The sequence below is a fragment of the Lithobates pipiens genome, unplaced genomic scaffold (assembly GCF_037356315.1).
Source record: "Lithobates pipiens isolate NorthernLeopardFrog02 unplaced genomic scaffold, aLitPip1_a1.2 Scaffold_3, whole genome shotgun sequence".
Taxonomy (NCBI): domain Eukaryota; kingdom Metazoa; phylum Chordata; class Amphibia; order Anura; family Ranidae; genus Lithobates; species Lithobates pipiens.
The window spans coordinates 255,559,108-255,579,377 of NW_027507790.1; the positions used below are offsets into that span (position 1 = coordinate 255,559,108).

The following is a 20,270-nucleotide window of genomic DNA, read 5'->3' on the forward strand; positions in this document are numbered from 1 at the left end:
GTCCCCGCTCACTGTGCAGAGATGGACCTGTCAGAGTTCTGCATTCCTCTATGGGGAGATTGGATGAAAGCGGAGCGCATGTCCGTTTTCACCCGATCTGCTTTTCAGGAGTTTTAGCGCTAAATATGGCACCTGTAAAGCCTCCCCAGTGTGAAAGCCTGAGTACTTTCACACTGGAGCGGTGCGCTTGCAAGTCCTGCAAGCAGCGTCTTCGGGGCGGTTTATACAGCTCTCCCAAAACGCCCTGCCCATCGAAATGAATGGGCAGTGTTCCCGAAAGCGCCTGCAAAGTACCTCGGCAGCGCCGCAAAATGGGCCTTTTTAACCCTTTTTTCATCTGCTAGCGGGGGTTAAAAGCATATTGCTTTACCAGTAACGCACCCCTGCCCCGGTGTGAAAGTAGCATTAGACTCCTTTCACACCACACCGCACCTTGCGTCGGCGGTAAAACGCCGCTATTTTTAGCGGCGTTTTACTGCCGGATTTGCGGCGCATTTCGGTTGCTAGCGGGGCGCTTTTACCCCCCGCTAGTGGCCGCGAAAGGGTTAAAACCGCCGGCAATACACTGCAATAGCGGCGTTTTGCCGGCGGCATTACAGCGCTGCCCCATTGATTTCAATGGGCAGCAGCGGTGGAGGAGCGGTAAACACACCGCTCCTTCACCGCTCCAAAGAAGCTGCTGGCAGGACTTTTTTCTGACGTCCTGCCAGCGCACCGCTGTAGTGTGAAAGCCCTCTGGGCTTTCACACTACACATAATGGTGCAGCTTCTTTAGGGCGTTTTGCAGGCGCTATTTCTAACACTATAGCGCCTGCAAAACGCCCTGGTGTGAAAGGGATCTTAGGGCTCGTCCAATTACAACTGCCATCTTTCAGCCATCCAGAAAATAATTAAAATTTTTAGGGCTTTGGTAAAAAAAATGGCAACTTTCCTAAAGATTTTTTTTTTCTTTGCAATATTATTAAAAAAATAGGGGAAATTGTGTGAAGTGTTCTTGCCTCCACCATCTGGAGTGGGCGGAGTAACTGTGTGGAGTGGCTTGAGTAACTGTGAAAAGTGTCAAAAAGCTTAATATTTTAAAAAGTATAAATAGTAGTAAAAAAATCATTAGCTGAAAGAGTTGAACTTTTTTTTCTAAAAAAAAAATTTTGTTTCAAAAATGATTTATTTTTTCAGATTTTTTTTCTAAATTTTTTTTTCAAAAATGATTTATTTTTTTCAAAAAAAAATTTTCTAAATTTTTTTTTTGTTTTTTTTATTATTATTTTAGCTGATCATGGGGTGGTCATAATGTTTTTGCTGATCATGGGGTTGTCAGCTTTTGTCACCTCCCACTCTAGTTTTGAAGATATCTCCATTTAATCCTATGGGACAAATTTTGCCACAAAAATTACAATATTTTGTGAACCATTCGGCAAAACGTTCCACAACGTAATAGCACACCAATCTGGAACAATCCACACGTTTCGGTATATTACTGTCTATGTAGTGTAAAAGCTGTGGGAGGAGTTAGGATGGTAAATATGACTATAATAAGAATAATAATATATATGTGTGAGCCTCTACTTTTTAAAAATGGAGTCACCCAAAATCCTCGCCATCTCCCCGTTCTGCGGTTGGAGGCTGTCCTCTGGTATGAGTTGGTCAATAATATTTGTCATCTGTTGCCGTTGTAGTTCGTAGGTCTGAGAGATTGTGAACTCTTCCAAATAGGGTTGCCACCTGTCCAGGATTCACCCGGACAGTTCGGGTTTGGAATCATGCGTTCGGGTTTCAGACTGCCTGAAACCCGGACACATTATTCAGACTGGACTATGGCTTCCCAGCAGGGTTGCTGGCTGCAGTTGTGTAAGCTGAGTGTCTGTTACATTCTCTTTCACAGTGCCCAAAGCCAACACTAACAATCCCCCCATATACATTTGGGAGAGGAGAGAGGGATCGACCTGCACCTCTTCCTCCCCTCTACCCCTCTGTGTCTGCCCACGCACCACTGGCTTCGGACTAGCTGAAACCCGGACACATTTTAGACTGGACTATGGCTTCCCAGCAGGGTTGCTGGCTGCAGTTGTCTTAGCTGAGAGTGTCTCTTACACTCTGTCACACTGCCCAAAGCCAATACTAACAAACCACCCCCCCCCCAAAACACATACAGACGAGAGAGGAGAGAAGGCTTGTTCTGCACCTCTCCCCCCCCCCCCCCACACACACTCCTACCCCTCTGTGTCTGCCCACAATCCAATCCCTGGCACTGTGCCTCAGAAAAGGAAAGTGGTGGCCAGAAATCTGAAGTCCAGCAGCCTCAGATACATCTGGATGAGAGGTGCTGACTGCCAAGGGGTGAGTGAGCTCACCATCCATCCCCCTCTGTGACTGAAGTCTCCCCCCTTCTCTTTCCTGCCTCTGATTGAGTCAGGGTTCTCAGAGCACCCCTTACTTCAGAGTTCCCCTTTAGACCAGAAGCCACAGTGTTCCCCCTTTCATCTGAGTTCTCAGTGTCCCCAGAGCAATCCTTATGTTAGAGTCTCCAGAGTTCTCCCTTACATCAGAGTCTGCAGAGTCTCCCCCCTTACAGTGAAAGGGAACTCTGCGAGTTCAGATGTAAAAAGAGGAGCTCTTTAAATTTCCGATGTAAAAGGGGAACTCTGTGGACTCTGATGTAAAGGGAGACTCTTGTTTTTAACTTCATATGATTAGGAATATTATTTAATAACAAAATATATGCATGGTTTATACTATAAAAAAAAAAAAAGAAAAAAAAAATTGCTGTGCGCCGCTAAAGTGTTCGGGTTTGACTTGAAGAAAAGGTGGCAACCCTACTTCCAAAAGCGCTGCAAAGAAGCTGCTTGCAGGAATTTTTGTTGACGCACTGCCAGCGCAGCGCCTCAGTGTGAAAGCACTCAGGCTTTTACATTGGGATTGCATTTGCAGCTTCTTTCAGGCGCTTTTTTTTTAACACTAAAGCACCTGAAAAACAGCCAGTTGAAGCTGCCATCTGATTGGCTGATGGAATAGAGTTGCAGCTGCCATCTGATTGGCTGATGGAATAGAGTGTACAGTTGCAGCTGCCATCTGATTGGCTGATGGGATAGAGTGTTATCTAAACACACAACACACTTCTATAGCTTTGATGATCGTCTACTGGACACATTTTCTGAGTTTCTGTCACAGAAACCCCAATGCTGTTTTTTTAAGTTGTTTTTATTTTTTGCATACTTTAGAAATATGGGGGGGAATTGCATCAATGTGAATGTAGATCACTTTAAGACCCCTTTCACACCACACTGCCCACTGTGTCGATGGTAAAACGCCGCTATTTTTAGCGGTGTTTTTACCGCCGAATTTGCAGCGCATTACCCCCGCTAGCGGCCGCGAAAGGTTAAAATCGCCGGCAATACGCCACAATAGCGGCGTTTTGCCGGCGGTATTACAGCGCTTTATACCTCTGCCGGTGGTTTGATGCAACCTACCCTTACAAATAGCTTAGGCCCTTGACGACAGCGCGGGGATACTCTAACTTACGGTATTACAGCGCTGCCCCATTGATTTCAATGGGGAGCAGCGGTGGAGGAGCGGTAAACACACCGCTCCTTCACCGCTCCAAAGAAGCTGCTGGCAGGACTTTTTTCTGACGTCCTGCCAGCGCACCGCTGTAGTGTGAAAGCCTACACACAATGGTGCAGCTTCTTTAGGGCGGATTGCAGGAGCTATTTCTAACGCTATAGCGCCTGCAAAACGCCCTGATGTGAAAGGGGTGTAAATCTTTATATTTAGTCATCATTATCATCCTATGGGGGGGGGGGTTGCTCCATTATATGTGATTTGTAATCAACATTGATTGGGAATAAAATATTTTAATTCACACGCATGATTATACAGAATAGTGAATAATGAGTAATTTTATTGAATATTTTCAGTTTTATTTATATACATCTTTATATTATGAGGGAGGGGAGCCAGGCGTTCGTCTCTGTCCTGGTCAGTAAAGTTGGGTGTAAAGAAGCGATCGGTGGGTGGAGATCTTCCGCTGACCGCCCCGCCCCTCATGCCTGTCAGATTGTCTGGTGTTCTGTTAATAAAGCTGGATGGGAGGAGGCGGGGCGATAGGCGGTGTCCTCCGGTGGGCGGGACTGACCTTCTCTTCACAAGCTCTTCACCGGGCCGCCATCTTCTCAGTCAGCGGGGACAGCCGGACAGTCCGCTCGTGTCCTTCACCACCGCCTCCTCTTCATCCTCCTCCACCGGGAATCATGCTGACAGTCCGGGTTGCCGCCGTCCTCGCCCGCTCTCTACCCCGGCACGCCGGTGTGGTAAGTGTGAGGGGCGGGAAGTCTCTCCAGGCCTCCTCCGCCTGCAGCGGCCTTCTCCTTCCGTGTCCTCCCGCCGAGTCCTCACCTCAGGAGGAGACCGGGGACGGTGTGAGGAGAGCGGGGGGGAGGGGACCGTCCTGTGAAGGTCAATGGCGGCCTCGTGTCACCGACACACCGCGTGTTACCGGGAGGGGAGGAATCATTATTATATATAAAACGTGTGATCTCTATATAAGATGATAGTGATGAGGCGCATTGATGCGGCATTTTCCTAATCGAATTGTATTACAGTTCTTAGTATTTACATTGATTTGCACATTGAATATCACCTGATATAGTAGAAGGACGTTCTCTGTGCCGCCTGATATTCTACACACCGATCTCCTCTTATCAGATCTCCAGAACCCTTCTACACCTTCTGCCCCTTCTACACCTTCTGCCCCTTCTACCACTTTTTGGGGTTTTTTTTTTCTCGTGTAGCTTTGTTTTTTTTTTTTTTTTGCCACAGAGTATTCCGCCATGGCAGCAACCCCTCTTCTTCTTGCACCCCCCCCCCCCCCCCATTCATTCCTCCCTGGCGACACCAACCCCACCCCGATGGCGGCAGCACCAGCTACTGGGGCCCTCCATTCCTCCCGGTGTTGACAGCCACAGTCCGCCTAGCGAAAAGTGTCCGCTCTGAACGGAGCAGAAGGTGACTCGGAAAATCTCCGAAGATGAACGGCTCCTTAAGTCCAGTTGCAAGCCCCACTGTGCAAGTGGACATAGGGCTGCACATATTAGAGGACCCCTCGGCGCGCTTCGGGACACGGCCTCGCTTCACTCCTTTTTATTCTAGCTCTGTGTCCACTTGGATGGTGGGGCTAGAACCTGGACTCTGTGCACAGGCGCCGTTTTGCTTCAGAGATATTCGGAATCTGCCTGTCCTGTGTACTGCACAGTATACAGCGGACACTATCCGACGGGGGGACATTATTTGACAGGTCACCGGCACCAGGATGGTTTCTACTCCCTATGGCCACAGTGTGACCCCCCCCCCCCCCAGTTTGAATAACAGTAGACTGACCCTTCGTTAAGACCCCATTCACACCTGAGCATTTTGTAGCTTGAAGCCTGAAGCTACAAAACACTAGAGGGGAAAAAATTCTATTCTCAATGGAGATGGTTCACATCTCCACTATGTCTCCTGAAGCTCAAACAAGTTCCGGACACTTTTTTTTTGTTGCTCGAATTGAGCAGGTTTGGGCGTTTTTCTTAACATTGGTCACCTTTTGTCCTGCACAAAATCGCGGTAAATGCTGCAAAAAACGCAGCAAAAACGATTGAAAACGCTACTCTCAGGTGTGAATGCAGCCTTAGAGCAAACTGGTGGCCCTCCAGAAATACCAAGTTGTACCGGCGCTCAACCTCCCCCTTGCTGTGCTTGAGGGTCCGCTGCACTCCCAGTCTTAGTGCCCCCCCCCCCCCCCCCAGAAAAACCAGGGTAAGTGAATTATGTATATATCTTTAGGGGATTGCGGGTGGCCCTCCAGCATTTATGAAACTACAAGTCCCATCATGTCTCTGCCTGTGGGAGTCGTGATTGTAACTGTCAGCCTTGCAATGCCTCATGGGACTCGTAATTTTGCCACAGCTGGAGGGCCCCCCCCCCCCCGAGCTTACTTAAAAAACTTGGAGTGTTCTGCTCTATACTGACAATTCCTGTGCGTCCTGCACACTGTATAGATGGATTCAGACAGTATTTTCCTCCTCTTTATATTGGGGGTTTTTCTTTTCTCTCTCTGAAGTATCACACATGGATGTCTGCAGTGCTGATCAGGGGACGTCCTCTACGTTCTGTCATTGCTTCTCTGATTACCTGGGACACGGCGGGACATTCCGTTTCCTGTCATGTGTTGAGGGAACAGAGTCCTTGCAGCCATCGCTGTGCCCTTGTGTGCTCTGCAGATATCCATGATGATGTTTTCTATATAATGTATATTCTATCTTTATTATCGGTGCAGTTTGGTCACATGACACTCCAGTTTTATTTTCCATTATGGACACATGTTGGCGTACAATTTTTTTTTTTTTTTTTGTGGAATATATAGTGTGGGTTCATGCCAGTTTACAATTTTCATATCCATTGCTCTGCCACTTATGTGCTAACTTTTCATTCCAGGTAAATCTGTAGAGCCAATTTTTGCACAGCCTTCTACATCTTGTACTTTCACATCGCTCCCTGTCCTCACCCAGCTTACAGTCCGCTTTTTGGGTGATTTCCTGCACTTTAAAGCAGAACTAAAATCACAATACTTACCTGTCCTGCGTGCCTTAGTGCCGGTCTTCTGGCCTCTTCATTGGTCGGCAGGAGGTGACATCACTCCTGCGCCGAAAGCCATCATCCTGACCCGGCATTGTAAGGATAAGCTGTGCATGCGCAACTGTTTACAGTGCTATAGGAGATAGTAGCATGTAGGGGCAATTTTTTATTTTTTGCACAAGATGCAGTGCATGTCTCTTCTGTAATAAAGGCGTGCTTGCTGTGTTACAGAGAGACTTCAGTTCCACTTTAATTGGCATTACTTGGAGGAGCTTCAGGGCCCCACCCCCACTATGAAATGAAGATGACTACAAATTTTGTAGCTGCTGACTTTTACTATTAGGGCACTTGCCCTGTCCAGGGATCCCGCTGTGTCCTCACCCAAGCCGACTCTTGAATCAGCTCTTGGCTGCTGACACCGCCATTTTGGGTAAGGGTGACCGCTACTGCGCATGATCCAACTGTACTGCGCTTTCTCAATCCTATGGCTGCGCGCGAGGGACAAACTTCCGGATAAGTTTGCTGTGGTGATCTCAGCAGGAAGTGGCATAAGTTCCTGTCGTCCATGTATCCGCTCCTTTGCCTCCTGGGTCAACCTTGGCACCCCAGATGTTTTGGCACTACATTTGCCATGATGCTAATGCACTCTGCAGTGTAGTTTTTGCATCACCAGAAATTTAGTTCTAAAACATCTGGGGTGCCAAGGTTCACTGTCATAGGCTGTCCTGAGATTCGTTTTCATCTAAAGGGGATACTTGCTAAAACTGGTGTACTGTACATAGAAACAAATAATCTTCCAGGCATTATCGCCCCCCCCCCCCCAAATTCACATTTGCAGCCAACTGCCGGCAACGGCACTGTCCCAATCGGTGCGATGCTGACTTTGCCGCAGTTTTCCAAAAGTAGTTCCTACACTACCTTCGGCGACTTCAGGAGTGATTTCATTAGACATGCGTGCATGAAGCTGCACAGATGTCTTTCAAATCACCCCTGAAGTCGCACTGAAATGTGGGTTTGAAATTGTGCTTCAGCTGAACTCTTACAATTTCAGACCCGCCTTCAGTGTGAACCTGGGCTTATTATCAAAGCTTAATTGAACAAGCTGAAGTTGGAAGCTGGTTACTATGCAAAGCTGCATTATTTTGTGTGCTCCATTTTTAGTAAATATCCTCCATATAGTTTCTCTAGGCAGAGCTTTCGTGTTGGATAGAGCGGGGGAAGGGCTAGACCCTCTGTCAGGTTCATATTGCTGTCTGTGTCCCTATTAGGAAATGGTTCACCCTCTTTGTACTGCTGACCTTTGTCCAAATATGGCCCCTTTCACACTTGTGCAGCCTGAAAGTCATGCAATTTTACTGCCACTTCCTGTGTTGAGTTCTATGGACCTCAAGTCGCATCAGTCAGACCAAGTAGTGGTCTGAGTTAATGCGACTTGAGGGCCATAGACTTCATTGTTAAACCCCCCCAGAAGTTGCATGAAAAGTCGTACCTGAATGTTCTACAATGCAACTTGTATGCATCTGTTTATGACTGCTCAAAGCCAAAGTTGTATTCAAGTTGCACTCCAAAGTTGGCGCATCTTTGGAGTCAGAAAAGTGTGAATCGAGCCTCATACACACAATCTGATTTTTGGCAGGGAATTGTGTGGCAGATTATTGGCCTAAAGTCTGACCATTTGCACGTTCCGTCAGACAATTTAACTTTCCACTGGCAAATGTTGGATAGCAGGCTAGTAAATTTGTCAGACAGCAGTCTGTCAGATTTTCCTCATCTTTACACAAGTTGAAAGTACAAACACGACATTAGCAGAAGGTGACCAAAGGGTGGCGCTCAAGAGCAGAAATTCCTTGTAGTATATCACTACGTTCGTGTTTATTGGCTGACAATTGTGTGCCATTTGTATACAGGACAAGCTCCTGGCACACGCCCTTTTGGACAAAAGGCTGATGCTTTGTTGGCCAACAATCTGATCGTGGTTTATGAGGCTTAAGGCTGGGTTCACACCCATGCATTGTATTGTAAAGCCCATTCATAATGGTCCGGTGACACTCTTCCGCTCGTAGGTTAAATTGGGGCCCAATCAGAATGACAATGCAATATTTTAAACGGGGCCTTAGAGGAAGTAAACCCTGATGGGTTTTATCTACTTTGTTTTCCCTGCAACATTAAAGCATAATGGGCTACTATACATTGCATAGTAACCCATTATGTGTCACTTACCTAAAACCGAAGCCTGCGATGTCCCCGCTGGTTTGAAGCGTCCATCTTCAGCCCCCTTCCTTCTGGGGCTCTGTGACTGGCCGGAGTCATTTGATGTCCTTCCCGCACACGTGTGTATGTGTGCCGCCAGTCACGTCATGACCCCTATTAGAAACAGCACAATCTGCCCTTTTTAAAGTGCACATGCGCCCAATACATCGACGCAGAAGAATTTCTTGTACAGGGAATTGTAAATCTCCTAAACTGTAGGTTGAGGAGATATTTCCAGCACCTACAGGTAAGCCTTAATCCAGACTTGCCTGTAGGTGAAAGTGGTTGTACAACCGCTTTAAGCCTGGTACTTGCTGAGGGTTTTTATTTTTTTTCCCTAACCTGTCGATGTCTCCTGACATTCAGCCTGTGTGTACGGGCTAAAGTAGATTTCCCATCCCTTTGTGATTTCACTTGCTGTTTGAAGCAAAAAATAAATCTCCCCCTCCTCAGTGGGGCGCACCGAGCAAAATATACACTTTCAATATTTTTTCTGCAGTAAAATGAAAGTTTTGTCTATTATGTACATTTTAGCTCCTCAGATTGTACATGACATGCTGGTATTGTGCAGTATATGAGGTGTGACTTTCTATTTTTTACTTTCCAGCTAATTTAGGATGTTAGAAGAAAGTCATAATGGTTTTGCTATGTTTGTCTTGCTGCAATGTTCTTCTCCTTCCTCACTTTATCTGACAAAGGACGGTAATGCCAACTTGGATGGTGTATGACTCGGTGATGGGCAACCTTGGCACCCCCAGATGTTTGGGAAATGTAGTTCCAAAACATGCAGAGTGCCAGTGTTTGCCATCACCATTTACCTCCAGTCTAGGCCCCTATACTGAGGAGCTCCTGTGTCCTGTCAGTGACTGGGCCAGGGGTCTTATCAGTGATTGGTTAGGGAACTGCTTGCGATGATACTATGTTAGTATGTGTGGTAAGCTGTGCGTCAAGCCTGTTAGGCTGTGTACAATAAGCTGGGTTTGTCGACAAGTCAGTCATGTTGGAGAATGTTATAGAAGGTTGTCTGCTCACACCTTCAAGGACGAAGTTCACAAGGTGACTCTAAGCTTGTCATTGTCTCGCGTCTCCTTTTTCTGCTTAAGGGCATTAATATTCCTAACTGTTTATATGAAGATATGTAAAAGTTATAATATTTATATATACATTTTTTTTTTATTTTTTTTCCTATTGGGTCTCCAAGAAAGCCCTTGGTGCAGCTTTTGTTGCCACTAGGAATATCCATGCATCTGGATCATGGCTTCAGAAGACCGGTAAGTGCTTTTTCTCTTGTGTGCAGAGTTTTAATGTGTCGTATCAGTTGGCAATGTTGGACTCCTTTCTAGTTAAGTCCAGTGTTCACCTTTTACACATAATCTTTAACCTTAATGGTCTCAGGCCCTTGCCAACCTCCTGTGAAGATCAGACACGTTAATATCTCCATCTGAATAACAGACTGGTTGACAGCTGATTGGTAGCAGCCTATAATACAGGCTGATTTGTGAGCTGCTTGTTTTCCTGGAGTTGTGAATCTATAGGTATGTAAAGGCTTTCATAAAAAAAAAAAAAAAAACTGCAGCTATACTTTAGCACTTGATATAGTTTTTCACTTTCATAGTAAATTTTGAGATCTTGCACTGAGAACCAAAACACCACCAATGGCTCGGTTCTCTCCCATCACCAAGCTATGCTGCCTGTCAGTCAGCATCTCTCCTGCTCTGTTCCTCCACACTCTCATTGGAGTACTGAGCTGTGGAGGGGCGGGAACGGCCATCTTAGCAGCTCGTTGAGACTGAAATCAGTCAAGGTGGCTGGTGGATCCAGACTTGAGAAGTTGGCATGACGCAGTTCCTCAACTCATGGCAGTGATGTTGGCAGAGAGCTGACTTCACTCGATTCTCCACTGAAATGTGTCACAGGAGTGCAAAACGAATTGCTCTCCTGTGACCCTGAGGAGCAGCCAAACAAGCTCAGGCTGGACTTTCTTAAAGAGAAAATCTATCCCTTGCAGTTACTAACCTGGATATCATTTCTCACCTGTGAGGGTTTTATTTATTTGTCCAGTTTTCTAGATGGTTTGTAGTTTAGACAAGTATCCGATTGTGGCGTAGTTTTTAGACTTGCTGGCCTCTCGCTGTTTTTTTTTTTTTTTTTTTTTTTTTTCTCTGCTTTACTGAAAAGTTGCCATACTTTGCAGGTACTGCCGAGGTATCCTCCATCCTGGAAGAACGCATCCTGGGTGCAGACACCAGCGCTGAACTGGAAGAGACTGGCCGAGTGCTTTCCATTGGTGATGGTATTGCCCGTGTCTATGGTCTCAGAAATGTCCAGGCTGAAGAGATGGTTGAATTCTCCTCAGGATTGAAGGTACTTTTTATTTGTGTGTCTGTGTAATTGCTGCCTTTTTGATGACTATGAGCTTGGGCAGTAATTTTCACTCCAGGTAATTAATGGGTGATCTCGAAGTTCAGCCTGTACCAGTGCTGGGACCCACTGGGATGAATAGCTGCTATTCCAGTGACCTTTTAAAACTGCACTGGGGTAGTAAGTGGTTTTAAGTGGAAGGGAAGTCCATCTAAAGCCTCATGTATCTAGCCCTGAAAAGGGGGGGGGGGGGTGGGAAATCTATTGCTAATTTTGCAGCTGCTCTGGTTCCAGGTGGTATCGGTTTTCTCCTGCATACGGTAAGTGCTGCAGGAGACCAGACCAACTTCAGAATACGCTTACTATGTGGGTGGGAGCGTTTGCCTTTATTACCATTTGGAAGACTTATCTGACTGGGTATCTTATAACCTTCAGTGATTGTAAAGGTTTAGTTTAAAAGCAAAAAGCAACTCATACTTGCTCTGTGCAGTGGTATTGCACAGAGCTCCTGGCTTCTGCTGCCTTCCGATTGCCACCATAGCGGGGCACTCCTGATTCGCACTTTGCATCTATTGACGTGGGGTGGCTCAGACCCTCTCCATGCTTAAAGGATTTGATTGACAGCAGCAGGAGCCACTGGCTCCCGCTGCTACTGAGCCTCCAATGAAAATGGTGAGAACGTCTGCAGACAGGCACAGCACTGGATGGAGATCTGGCTCGGGTAAGTAATGAGCTGATGTAGAAAGGTTTTTTTACTTATGTAGAGCATGCATTAAGATACAAACCTCTTGCCTGTACAACCACTTCATCCTGTATATAATCATCAAAATTGAGAATAGAGGGATCCTGAGAACCCATTTACCTTGTATCTGTGTGTTGCATTAAGCCAACCCATTGAAATGTCTCATTGATTTAGTTCACAAGCTATTCAAAATGGCTGCAGGTTGTCTGAATGCCCTTTTTGAGAGGCTTCCTTTTGAATCTATATTCTATTTTTTCCACTAGGGTATGTCCTTGAACTTGGAGCCAGACAATGTTGGTGTTGTGGTATTCGGTAATGACAAGCTCATCAAGGAGGGAGACCTTGTGAAGAGAACTGGTGCCATTGTAGATGTACCTGTTGGCGAGGAGCTGCTGGGACGTGTTGTAGATGCCCTCGGTAACGCCATTGATGGCAAGGTAATCCTATCGCATCTGTCTTTAATTCATGTTTAACAGTAATCTCAGGATGTGCCCACAGTGGCCTTTTGTTTTGTTTCAGTACTTGTGCATTTCACATGGAAATGCAGTTTAAGAGTAATGGGTTCAGCATACCACCTTATCCTTAAATGCCCTAATTCTTTTCTTTTTTTTTTTTTTCCAAACAAGTTGGCTGAGCTTTCTGATCAAAATCAAATCTTAATCCTGTTCATTTTTTTTTACCCCTAAAAACCTAGATACTAGGTTTTTATGTTAGCTTTGTCCTGTTGGGAATTCAGCCCATCCATCACATATATCTAGTCTCTCAAGACAAAGCCAGCGACCATGGAAGTTGATGGCCCACTTCCTTAGCGGCCTCAAGTTTTTGGTGTCGGAGCATTCCCATGAATTGCCGTCTCAGGAAATGTAGTTTGTAGGCGTGTATGGCCAGCGGATGGGGTGTACACTTGTGTCCACCTGTGATCGTACCATGCAGTGACAGAACGGAGATCTGCCTGTGTAAACTAGGTATCTCCGTTCTGATGGGGGAGATCACACAGATCCTGTCTTTACCCAGGCAGCCCATAGTTTAACTCCTTCCCTGCCAATGTCAGTACATTAACATTGCATATTAGCACCTATTACTGTAATGTCACTGGTTCCCAAAAAAGTGTCCGATCTGCCCACTGCAATGTTGCATTTCCACTAAAAATCGCAGATCACCGCCATTACTAGTAAGATGAATGCCAAAAATCTATTCCCTATTTTGTAGATGCCAACTGGTGCGCCACCCCAGTTTGTGTCAATTTATCAACTTATGCTTATTGTGGGATGTTTTTGAAAAGGGGTGGGGGGAGGGAGAATGTAGAATACATATTGGCATAAACTGAGGAAAATTATATATTTATATGATAAATTTTTGTTTTGGCAAAAGGTAAAAACCGCAGAGGTGATCAAATGCCACCAAGAGAAAGCTATTTGTGGGGGGGGGGGGGGGGGAGAATGACAATTTTCTTTGGGTACAATGTCTCACAATTGTCAGTTAAAGTGACAGTGCCTTATTGCAAAAAATGGCCTAGTCATTAAGGGTGGACAATCTTCCGGTCGTTATTAAAACAAAATTTATACATAAAAGAAAAATCTACACGTGGGGTGTTTTTTTTTTTTGTGTGCCCCCCAAACTAGTGCATATCTTGAAGGGTAAATTTTTTTTTTTTTTTCTTTTTTGTTAAAGGGTCCACTTGGCTCAAAGATCCGGAGAAGAGTGGGTCTGAAGGCCCCTGGCATTATCCCTCGTATTTCTGTGAGGGAGCCCATGCAGACAGGTATCAAGGCTGTGGACAGTTTAGTGCCTATTGGCCGTGGCCAGCGTGAGCTGATCATTGGTGACAGACAGACTGGGTAAGCATAAGTCCATACCTATGTCACAATGGTGTTTCTGTAAAATCTTACTCTGCTTAGTAATTCATACAGGTAGTTTCCAGTTCTTTAATTTTTAAATTTTTTTTACTTTTGTGCCAATTGGTTCACAGCAAAACTGCCATTGCTATTGATACCATCATCAACCAGAAGAGGTTTAACGATGGAACCGATGAGAAGAAGAAACTGTACTGTATCTATGTTGCTATTGGTCAGAAGAGATCCACCGTGGCTCAGCTTGTGAAGAGGTTGACTGATGCAGGTAGAGCACAGGATGTAATGGGTGGTGTGGGGTTTCTGGGGGTGTGCGTGTTTTTTTTTTTTTTTTTTTTTTTTTTTTTCCTCCCCCCAGTGATTGGGTAGGCCAAGGGCCTATGTTTAGTAAAGATGACATTTTTAGGAATGAAGTAGAATAGCCTCCCATTAATTTAATTTAAAATTGCTGCAGCAGTCCCTTAAATACCTGTTGGTCCTGCCAGTAAAGGGCACAAAATGCAGTTTCCATTGATGGGGAATTACATGGGGTGCGTTATTTGGTAACTGGATTTGGAGCTTGTTGGTCCATCCAGAGCCTTTAGATCAGGGGTAGGCAACCTAGGACCAGCTGTTGAACTACATTTCCCATGAGGCATTGCAAGTCTGCCTGTTACAAATACTCCCAGAGGCATGATACTTGTAGTTCTGCAACAGCTGGCAGGCTCCAGGATGCCTACCCCTGCCTAAAGATGTACTTTTAACAAGCTTATGTGAAGCACAGTGCAGGTGGTGAAGGTATCTACCAAAATTGTTACTATGATTTACCACTCTGTGCACTTAACTTGAATGTATAAACCTGATGCCTTCTGAAAATTGTCAGGTCTAGGAGTGGCTGTTGAATGCAGAATATTTTGAAATTGTCACCAGCATGGTAGTCTGCCCTGCACTAATTTTATGGTTTTGACCTTAGATGCCATGAAATACACAATTGTGGTGTCTGCCACCGCCTCTGACGCTGCTCCCCTGCAGTACCTGGCTCCATACTCTGGCTGCTCTATGGGAGAATACTTCAGAGACAATGGAAAACACGCTCTGATCATCTATGACGATTTATCCAAACAGGTATGCATTATCCCAGTTTTCAAAGAATCCAGTTTATCCAAAAATGCCTTGAGCTATGTACTGAATGCCAGTTGTCCATCTAAACTGGCCAAAATATCTTCCGCCCAGATTTTCTAATAATGTGGAACTTTTTTCTTCAGAACTGTATTGGAAAAATGACCCAATCGGGTCTGAAATTTTTAGTCTGGCCTTTTTTGATCATGGGAGCCTCCGGAAGCTTGCATAAAGGAGCAGCTGTCACTATTTGCAGTCGCTGGTTCCCTTTTTACTTAATATCACTTGATCCTTTAGTCACATGATTTGACAGTTTCACATTGGATGACAAGTCGCACACTATCTGCATTAAGGCTGGGTTCACACTGCTGCGGCTAGGAGACCCGGATGTGATTCGCACTGCAGTGCAAATCACATCCGATCTCTGTGCGATGCGAGTTCAGCCATACAGATGGTATGGCTGAATTCGCATCGCACCCGCCCCAAACTCGCACAGGACCCTTTTTTTGGTCCGCAGCAGAATCGGATCGCATGGGTGTTCACACCATGCGATCCGATTCCTGTCAGTTTGCAGATCGCACTGCGATATGCGAACTGATCTGGGGGTGTCATTAACGTTTCACTGACACTCCCAGCAGTTCGCATAGGGCAGTGTGAACTGCCGCCGGGAGGCATGCGATGCGGGAACCTGCCGCGGTTTTGCGGCGTTCCCGCATCGCTTCAGTGTGAACCCAGCCTGAAAGTGGTTAAATCGGTGCGACTGATGAAAATCCAGCGCCTTTATATGTAAACTTTTTATTTTATATTTTATTTTTTGTTCCTGCACTTTATACAAGTTTGGGTGTAGCTTACAGACTTGTGCATGAAGTAGCACTGAAATGCTTCTCTAAAATCCTGTTATTTCAAGCGAAGTAATGCTATTTCATTGGCGCAAACGTGAGACTGGTGTGCTGTGGTAAAGCGGATTGTCTTGTAAAGTGTTCACTAAGAATGAATATAAAGCTTACTTATGGGAGGATTCTGGTGAGCTTGATTTGACTTTGATTTGAAACAGTTTCATTGTCTGCAGTGTGGTTTGACCCACCTGTCTACCACCAAAACTGAAGCAATTGGTGTATTGTGGCTGTACTGTTCTCTGTATAGAGAAAAGGTGGCTTGTTGGGTATATTGGGTAACAATACCTGCAATTGCTATGATTCTGGCTTTGTAACATATCCTGTTTGTGCAGGCTGTGGCCTATCGTCAGATGTCTCTGCTGCTGCGTCGTCCTCCTGGTCGTGAGGCTTACCCTGGTGATGTGTTCTACCTCCATTCCCGTCTGCTGGAGAGAGCTGCCAAGATGAACGACCAGTTCGGTGGGGGCTCTTTGACTGCTCTCCCTGTCATTGAGACACAGGCCGGTGACGTGTCTGCTTACATCCCAACAAATGTCATCTCCATCACTGATGGACAGGTAAGTGGCTGCTTATACTGGTTTCATGACATTTGTCTATTTATTTCTGCTCCAACATTCCAATCATCTCCTCTTTCTAGATCTTCTTGGAGACTGAGCTGTTTTACAAAGGTATTCGACCTGCCATCAATGTCGGTCTGTCTGTGTCTCGTGTAGGTTCCGCTGCCCAGACCAAAGCCATGAAACAGGTGAGTCTAAGTCAACTGTTTACTGTGGATTTTCTTTTGTGCTTACCAACTAGTGCTTTAAAGGATAGGATCAGCCTTTGTATCATGTTAACGCACACACTTCTATTTGATGCAACATGTTACTACAACAGCTTCCCTCGCATCCTGTGCCCCCTGGTGACAGGCAGGGTCTCCTGTCCCCCATAGCTGTTGTCGCGTTTTTTAAATTGGTGTGGCTGTGTAGAGCTTTGCCTGGACAGCTGTCATTCATTCAGATATCTGTGATTGAATTACGAGTCCCATATGCCATTGTGGCAGGTGGGTGTGAACTTTCAGCATGCTTATCAGCACTTGTCCATTCACTCTTCCCTCAGCTCTCAAACTGACAACCCATGCGGAGATATGGACACAGCTGTAGGAGATTCCTCATGAGCCTGACTTTGCACCTGCAACTCTCTGCAGGCTTCTGAAAAATAATTGAATTTTTTCTTTTTTTTTTTTTTTTTTTTTTCTTTAGGTGGCTGGTACAATGAAGCTGGAGCTTGCTCAGTACCGTGAGGTCGCAGCTTTTGCCCAGTTTGGCTCTGATTTGGATGCTGCTACCCAACAGCTGTTGAACCGTGGTGTGCGTTTGACTGAGCTGCTGAAGCAAGGACAGTATGGTAAGTTAAACTTTGCCTCTGGTCTTCTGTCTGGAGATGAGGTTTTCTATTAACTATTTGGGATGTTTTTCCCAATTTCTGTGTATATAATCTCTGCTTTTTTTACAGTTCCCATGGCCATTGAAGAACAGGTAGCGGTTATCTATGCTGGTGTAAGAGGTTATCTGGACAAGATGGAGCCAAGCAAGATCACAAAATTCGAGCAGTCTTTCCTGGCTCACATTAAAAGCCAACACCAGGACTTACTAGCATCTATTAGGTAAAGATTGCTTATTTTATTCATTGGGTTCAAGAATAGTTACTTTCTTTAGTATTTTTGGTACGGTACCGTACCTCCCAGAAAGTGGACTATGCGACCCTAACACTATTGGCAGTGAAATTGGGCTCAGAGCAATGTAGTTTCCATAAATCGCTGTGACTTGCCTTATGGGTCACCTTGCCAATGGATGCTTCTGAAAGCGATTTAAAGTCTTCAACTTCCCCATAGCATGTTGGGGGGGCTTTGGGGCTTGGCTCCACTGATGCCAGAATTGCCTTCTGAATGTCCTCCTCAGGGAAAGCTAGGCTTTTGCAACTGAACCCAATTGTGCTTGGGTACAACTCGAATATATAAAATCCAAAGCTCTAAGGCTGGTAGTGTTCAGTCTCGGGTGTTTCTCTCTCCCCCCCCCCAACTTTTTTGGCGTGAGGTTAATTAAAAGTTGACTTTGCTGACTTTCTACAATTTAAAGAAGGGAGCATAAACTTGCCTGCCCACCGTTACAGGGAAATACTTCAGTGTTGATTGTGGGAATATCTGTGTTCTGATGGACAATATCAGCACTGGATTTTGACTGGAGGCTTTGAGGTTGGCACCCCTGGACTTTTTTTTTTTTTTTTTTTTTTTTTTTTTTTTTTTTTTTTTTTCCCCGCTGCATTAGTTTTAAGATGGCAGTGTTCATCTGCAGGACAAAGGCTTTCTTTTTTCAATAAAACCTGCATGGGATATCATTCCATACAGTCATTACACATCTGGAACCACTGTAGATCCCAATTGTTGACAAGGACCCAAGCTTGTGGTCATGGCTGGAATATACAGCCACCTGCAGAGCAGTGTCACTGCTGACAAACTTTTTTTATATGCATATCCCAAGCTTTGTGTATGGGGCGGATGATGTTTAAGATTATGGGTGTTAAGGTATTAAAGATCTTAATTGGAGGAATTGTTTACGATTTTTAGGCCCCTTTCATAGGGGGGGCCCCTGTGCAGCTCGGTGTGGGATCCCTCCACTGAGCAGGCGGATGATGGATCTTGTCTGCTTTGCAGAGCAGACACCATTCAGCTGTATGGGGAGATTGGATGGAAACAGACCACCTGTCTGTTTTTCTGTTTGATCCACCAGGCAGAAGTTATAATAGGACCACCACCAGTCTGATTTTTTTTTTTTTTTTTTTTTTTATTTTTTTTTTGTGGGCAGGAACAGATAGCAGTTGGTGTCAGCGGATATGTGTTTGCGGACATCGACTGCTCTATAGAGGAGACTGGAGAGGGGTCTTATCAGGCCCGCCTGAAAAACCAACAGCTGGAACTGATCAGACAGCCTGTGTTTGAAGGACCCTAAAATGTTTTTACAAAGACTGCCTTAATGTAACTTTTAGCTTAAATCAATGTCTAATGGGGATGAGTCATGCAGCTTTAATTGTGGTCTCTGAAAATCTTTTGTTTTTAGGCTTCTACACCATATATAAAGGCTAATCACATGTTTTATTTATTTTTTGGTTAGGACCGATGGAAAGATCTCTGAGCAGGCAGAAAGCAAGCTGAAAGAAGTTGTTGTGAATTTCCTGTCTACATTTGAATAAATTCCACCACCTTTTTTTTTTCCACATTGGCCTGTGGCTGTCGCTGTCCTTGTTCCATTTTCATTAAAATTATTGAAGCACTTGTGCTTTTAATGTACAGACGTTTCTCAATTGGAGAGTAAAAGTTTCTGAAAACTATTGTGGCCTGTGTTTTCTGTAAGTTCACACCCCCACCCCCCCCCCCCCCCCTCAGTTCTACTCTGGCTACCAGTAACCCTAATATGTGGTGTGATGTTTTTCAGTGCTAAGCCAATCATGTCCCTTGGATGTCAAGGCTGACAAGTATCCTCTGGTGATTTGCCTGCAGGAATTGTGTACCCTACCTGCATGCTTCTACTAGGCATTGGCAGAATGATTAGACCTTTTGGACAAGATCTTTAACTTAAAGCGGTAGTAAACCCCACTTACTCACAGCTTAAGCCTATAATGGGGCTTACTTGTAGGTAAAATCGAGATCTCCTAAACATGTACTATTTAGGGGATATTCACCCGGGATGCAGCCAGTTGCATCAACCGAGGGCTCCCGCGTATGCAACGTCTTCAGCCAGGGCACGCAAACTCACAAGAGACCGGGGAAAGATGTCCGCCGTGACAATACAGCACTGGAGGGCTTAGTTCCAAGGTGAGTATTTCATTGTGATGCATACTAGTTGGCACATTATGCCATTGCCTTGCAGGTGGTTCTGCTCCCCACCAACAGCTGCAGTTTACAATAAAATTGAAATGCATACAGTGCCTACTAGAGCGTCTGTAATGCAGCTTTAAAGCCCTTCCACTCAACTTTAAGGATTATGAATTCTGTAACCATGAATTTCTCTTCACTTCTAAGTCTGTTACCAGTGCTTTTGTTACTGTATTTACCTATTGAAAAATTGGTAACGAACCTGCCAGAGAACAGTTGTCCTGTTATCTCAATGTTTAGGGTTACGTAACTCCTCACCCACAATTTTATGAATGAGGGGGATCTATTCTGCAACCATGATGCTTCTAGTCTAGGATGACAATACAATGCTGTACAGTGACTGTTCCTTGTAGCACAGGTAGGGTGGATCACCAGTTGAAAAACAAAGCTTTAAAAATGCTGCATCTAATGCCTGGCAAGCGGCAATACCAAACCTTTTTTTTATTTATTTTTTTTTTCTTTGCATACACTTTATTGGAAGTGCTGGTTGCAGGTAGCAATTAAGCTTTTTAAGCAACCAGCACTTCCATTAAAGTGTATGCAAAGAGAGAAAA

The 20,270-nt window shown here is 45.1% G+C and overlaps 1 protein-coding gene across 1 annotated transcript; it reads left to right on the plus strand.

Annotated features, from left to right (window-relative positions):
- The first annotated feature begins 4,134 nt into the window (after nt 1–4,134).
- ATP5F1A (ATP synthase F1 subunit alpha) lies at nt 4,135–19,172 on the plus strand. The gene is made up of 12 exons (XM_077463070.1): nt 4,135–4,306; nt 10,051–10,130; nt 11,054–11,223; nt 12,226–12,399; nt 13,634–13,800; nt 13,932–14,080; nt 14,765–14,916; nt 16,139–16,363; nt 16,444–16,551; nt 17,048–17,192; nt 17,301–17,451; nt 18,956–19,172. Exons 1-12 carry the CDS (start codon nt 4,248–4,250, stop codon nt 19,032–19,034), a joined length of 1,659 nt encoding a protein of 552 aa, XP_077319196.1. The 5' UTR covers nt 4,135–4,247; the 3' UTR covers nt 19,035–19,172.
- Nucleotides 19,173–20,270: the final 1,098 nt, after the last annotated feature.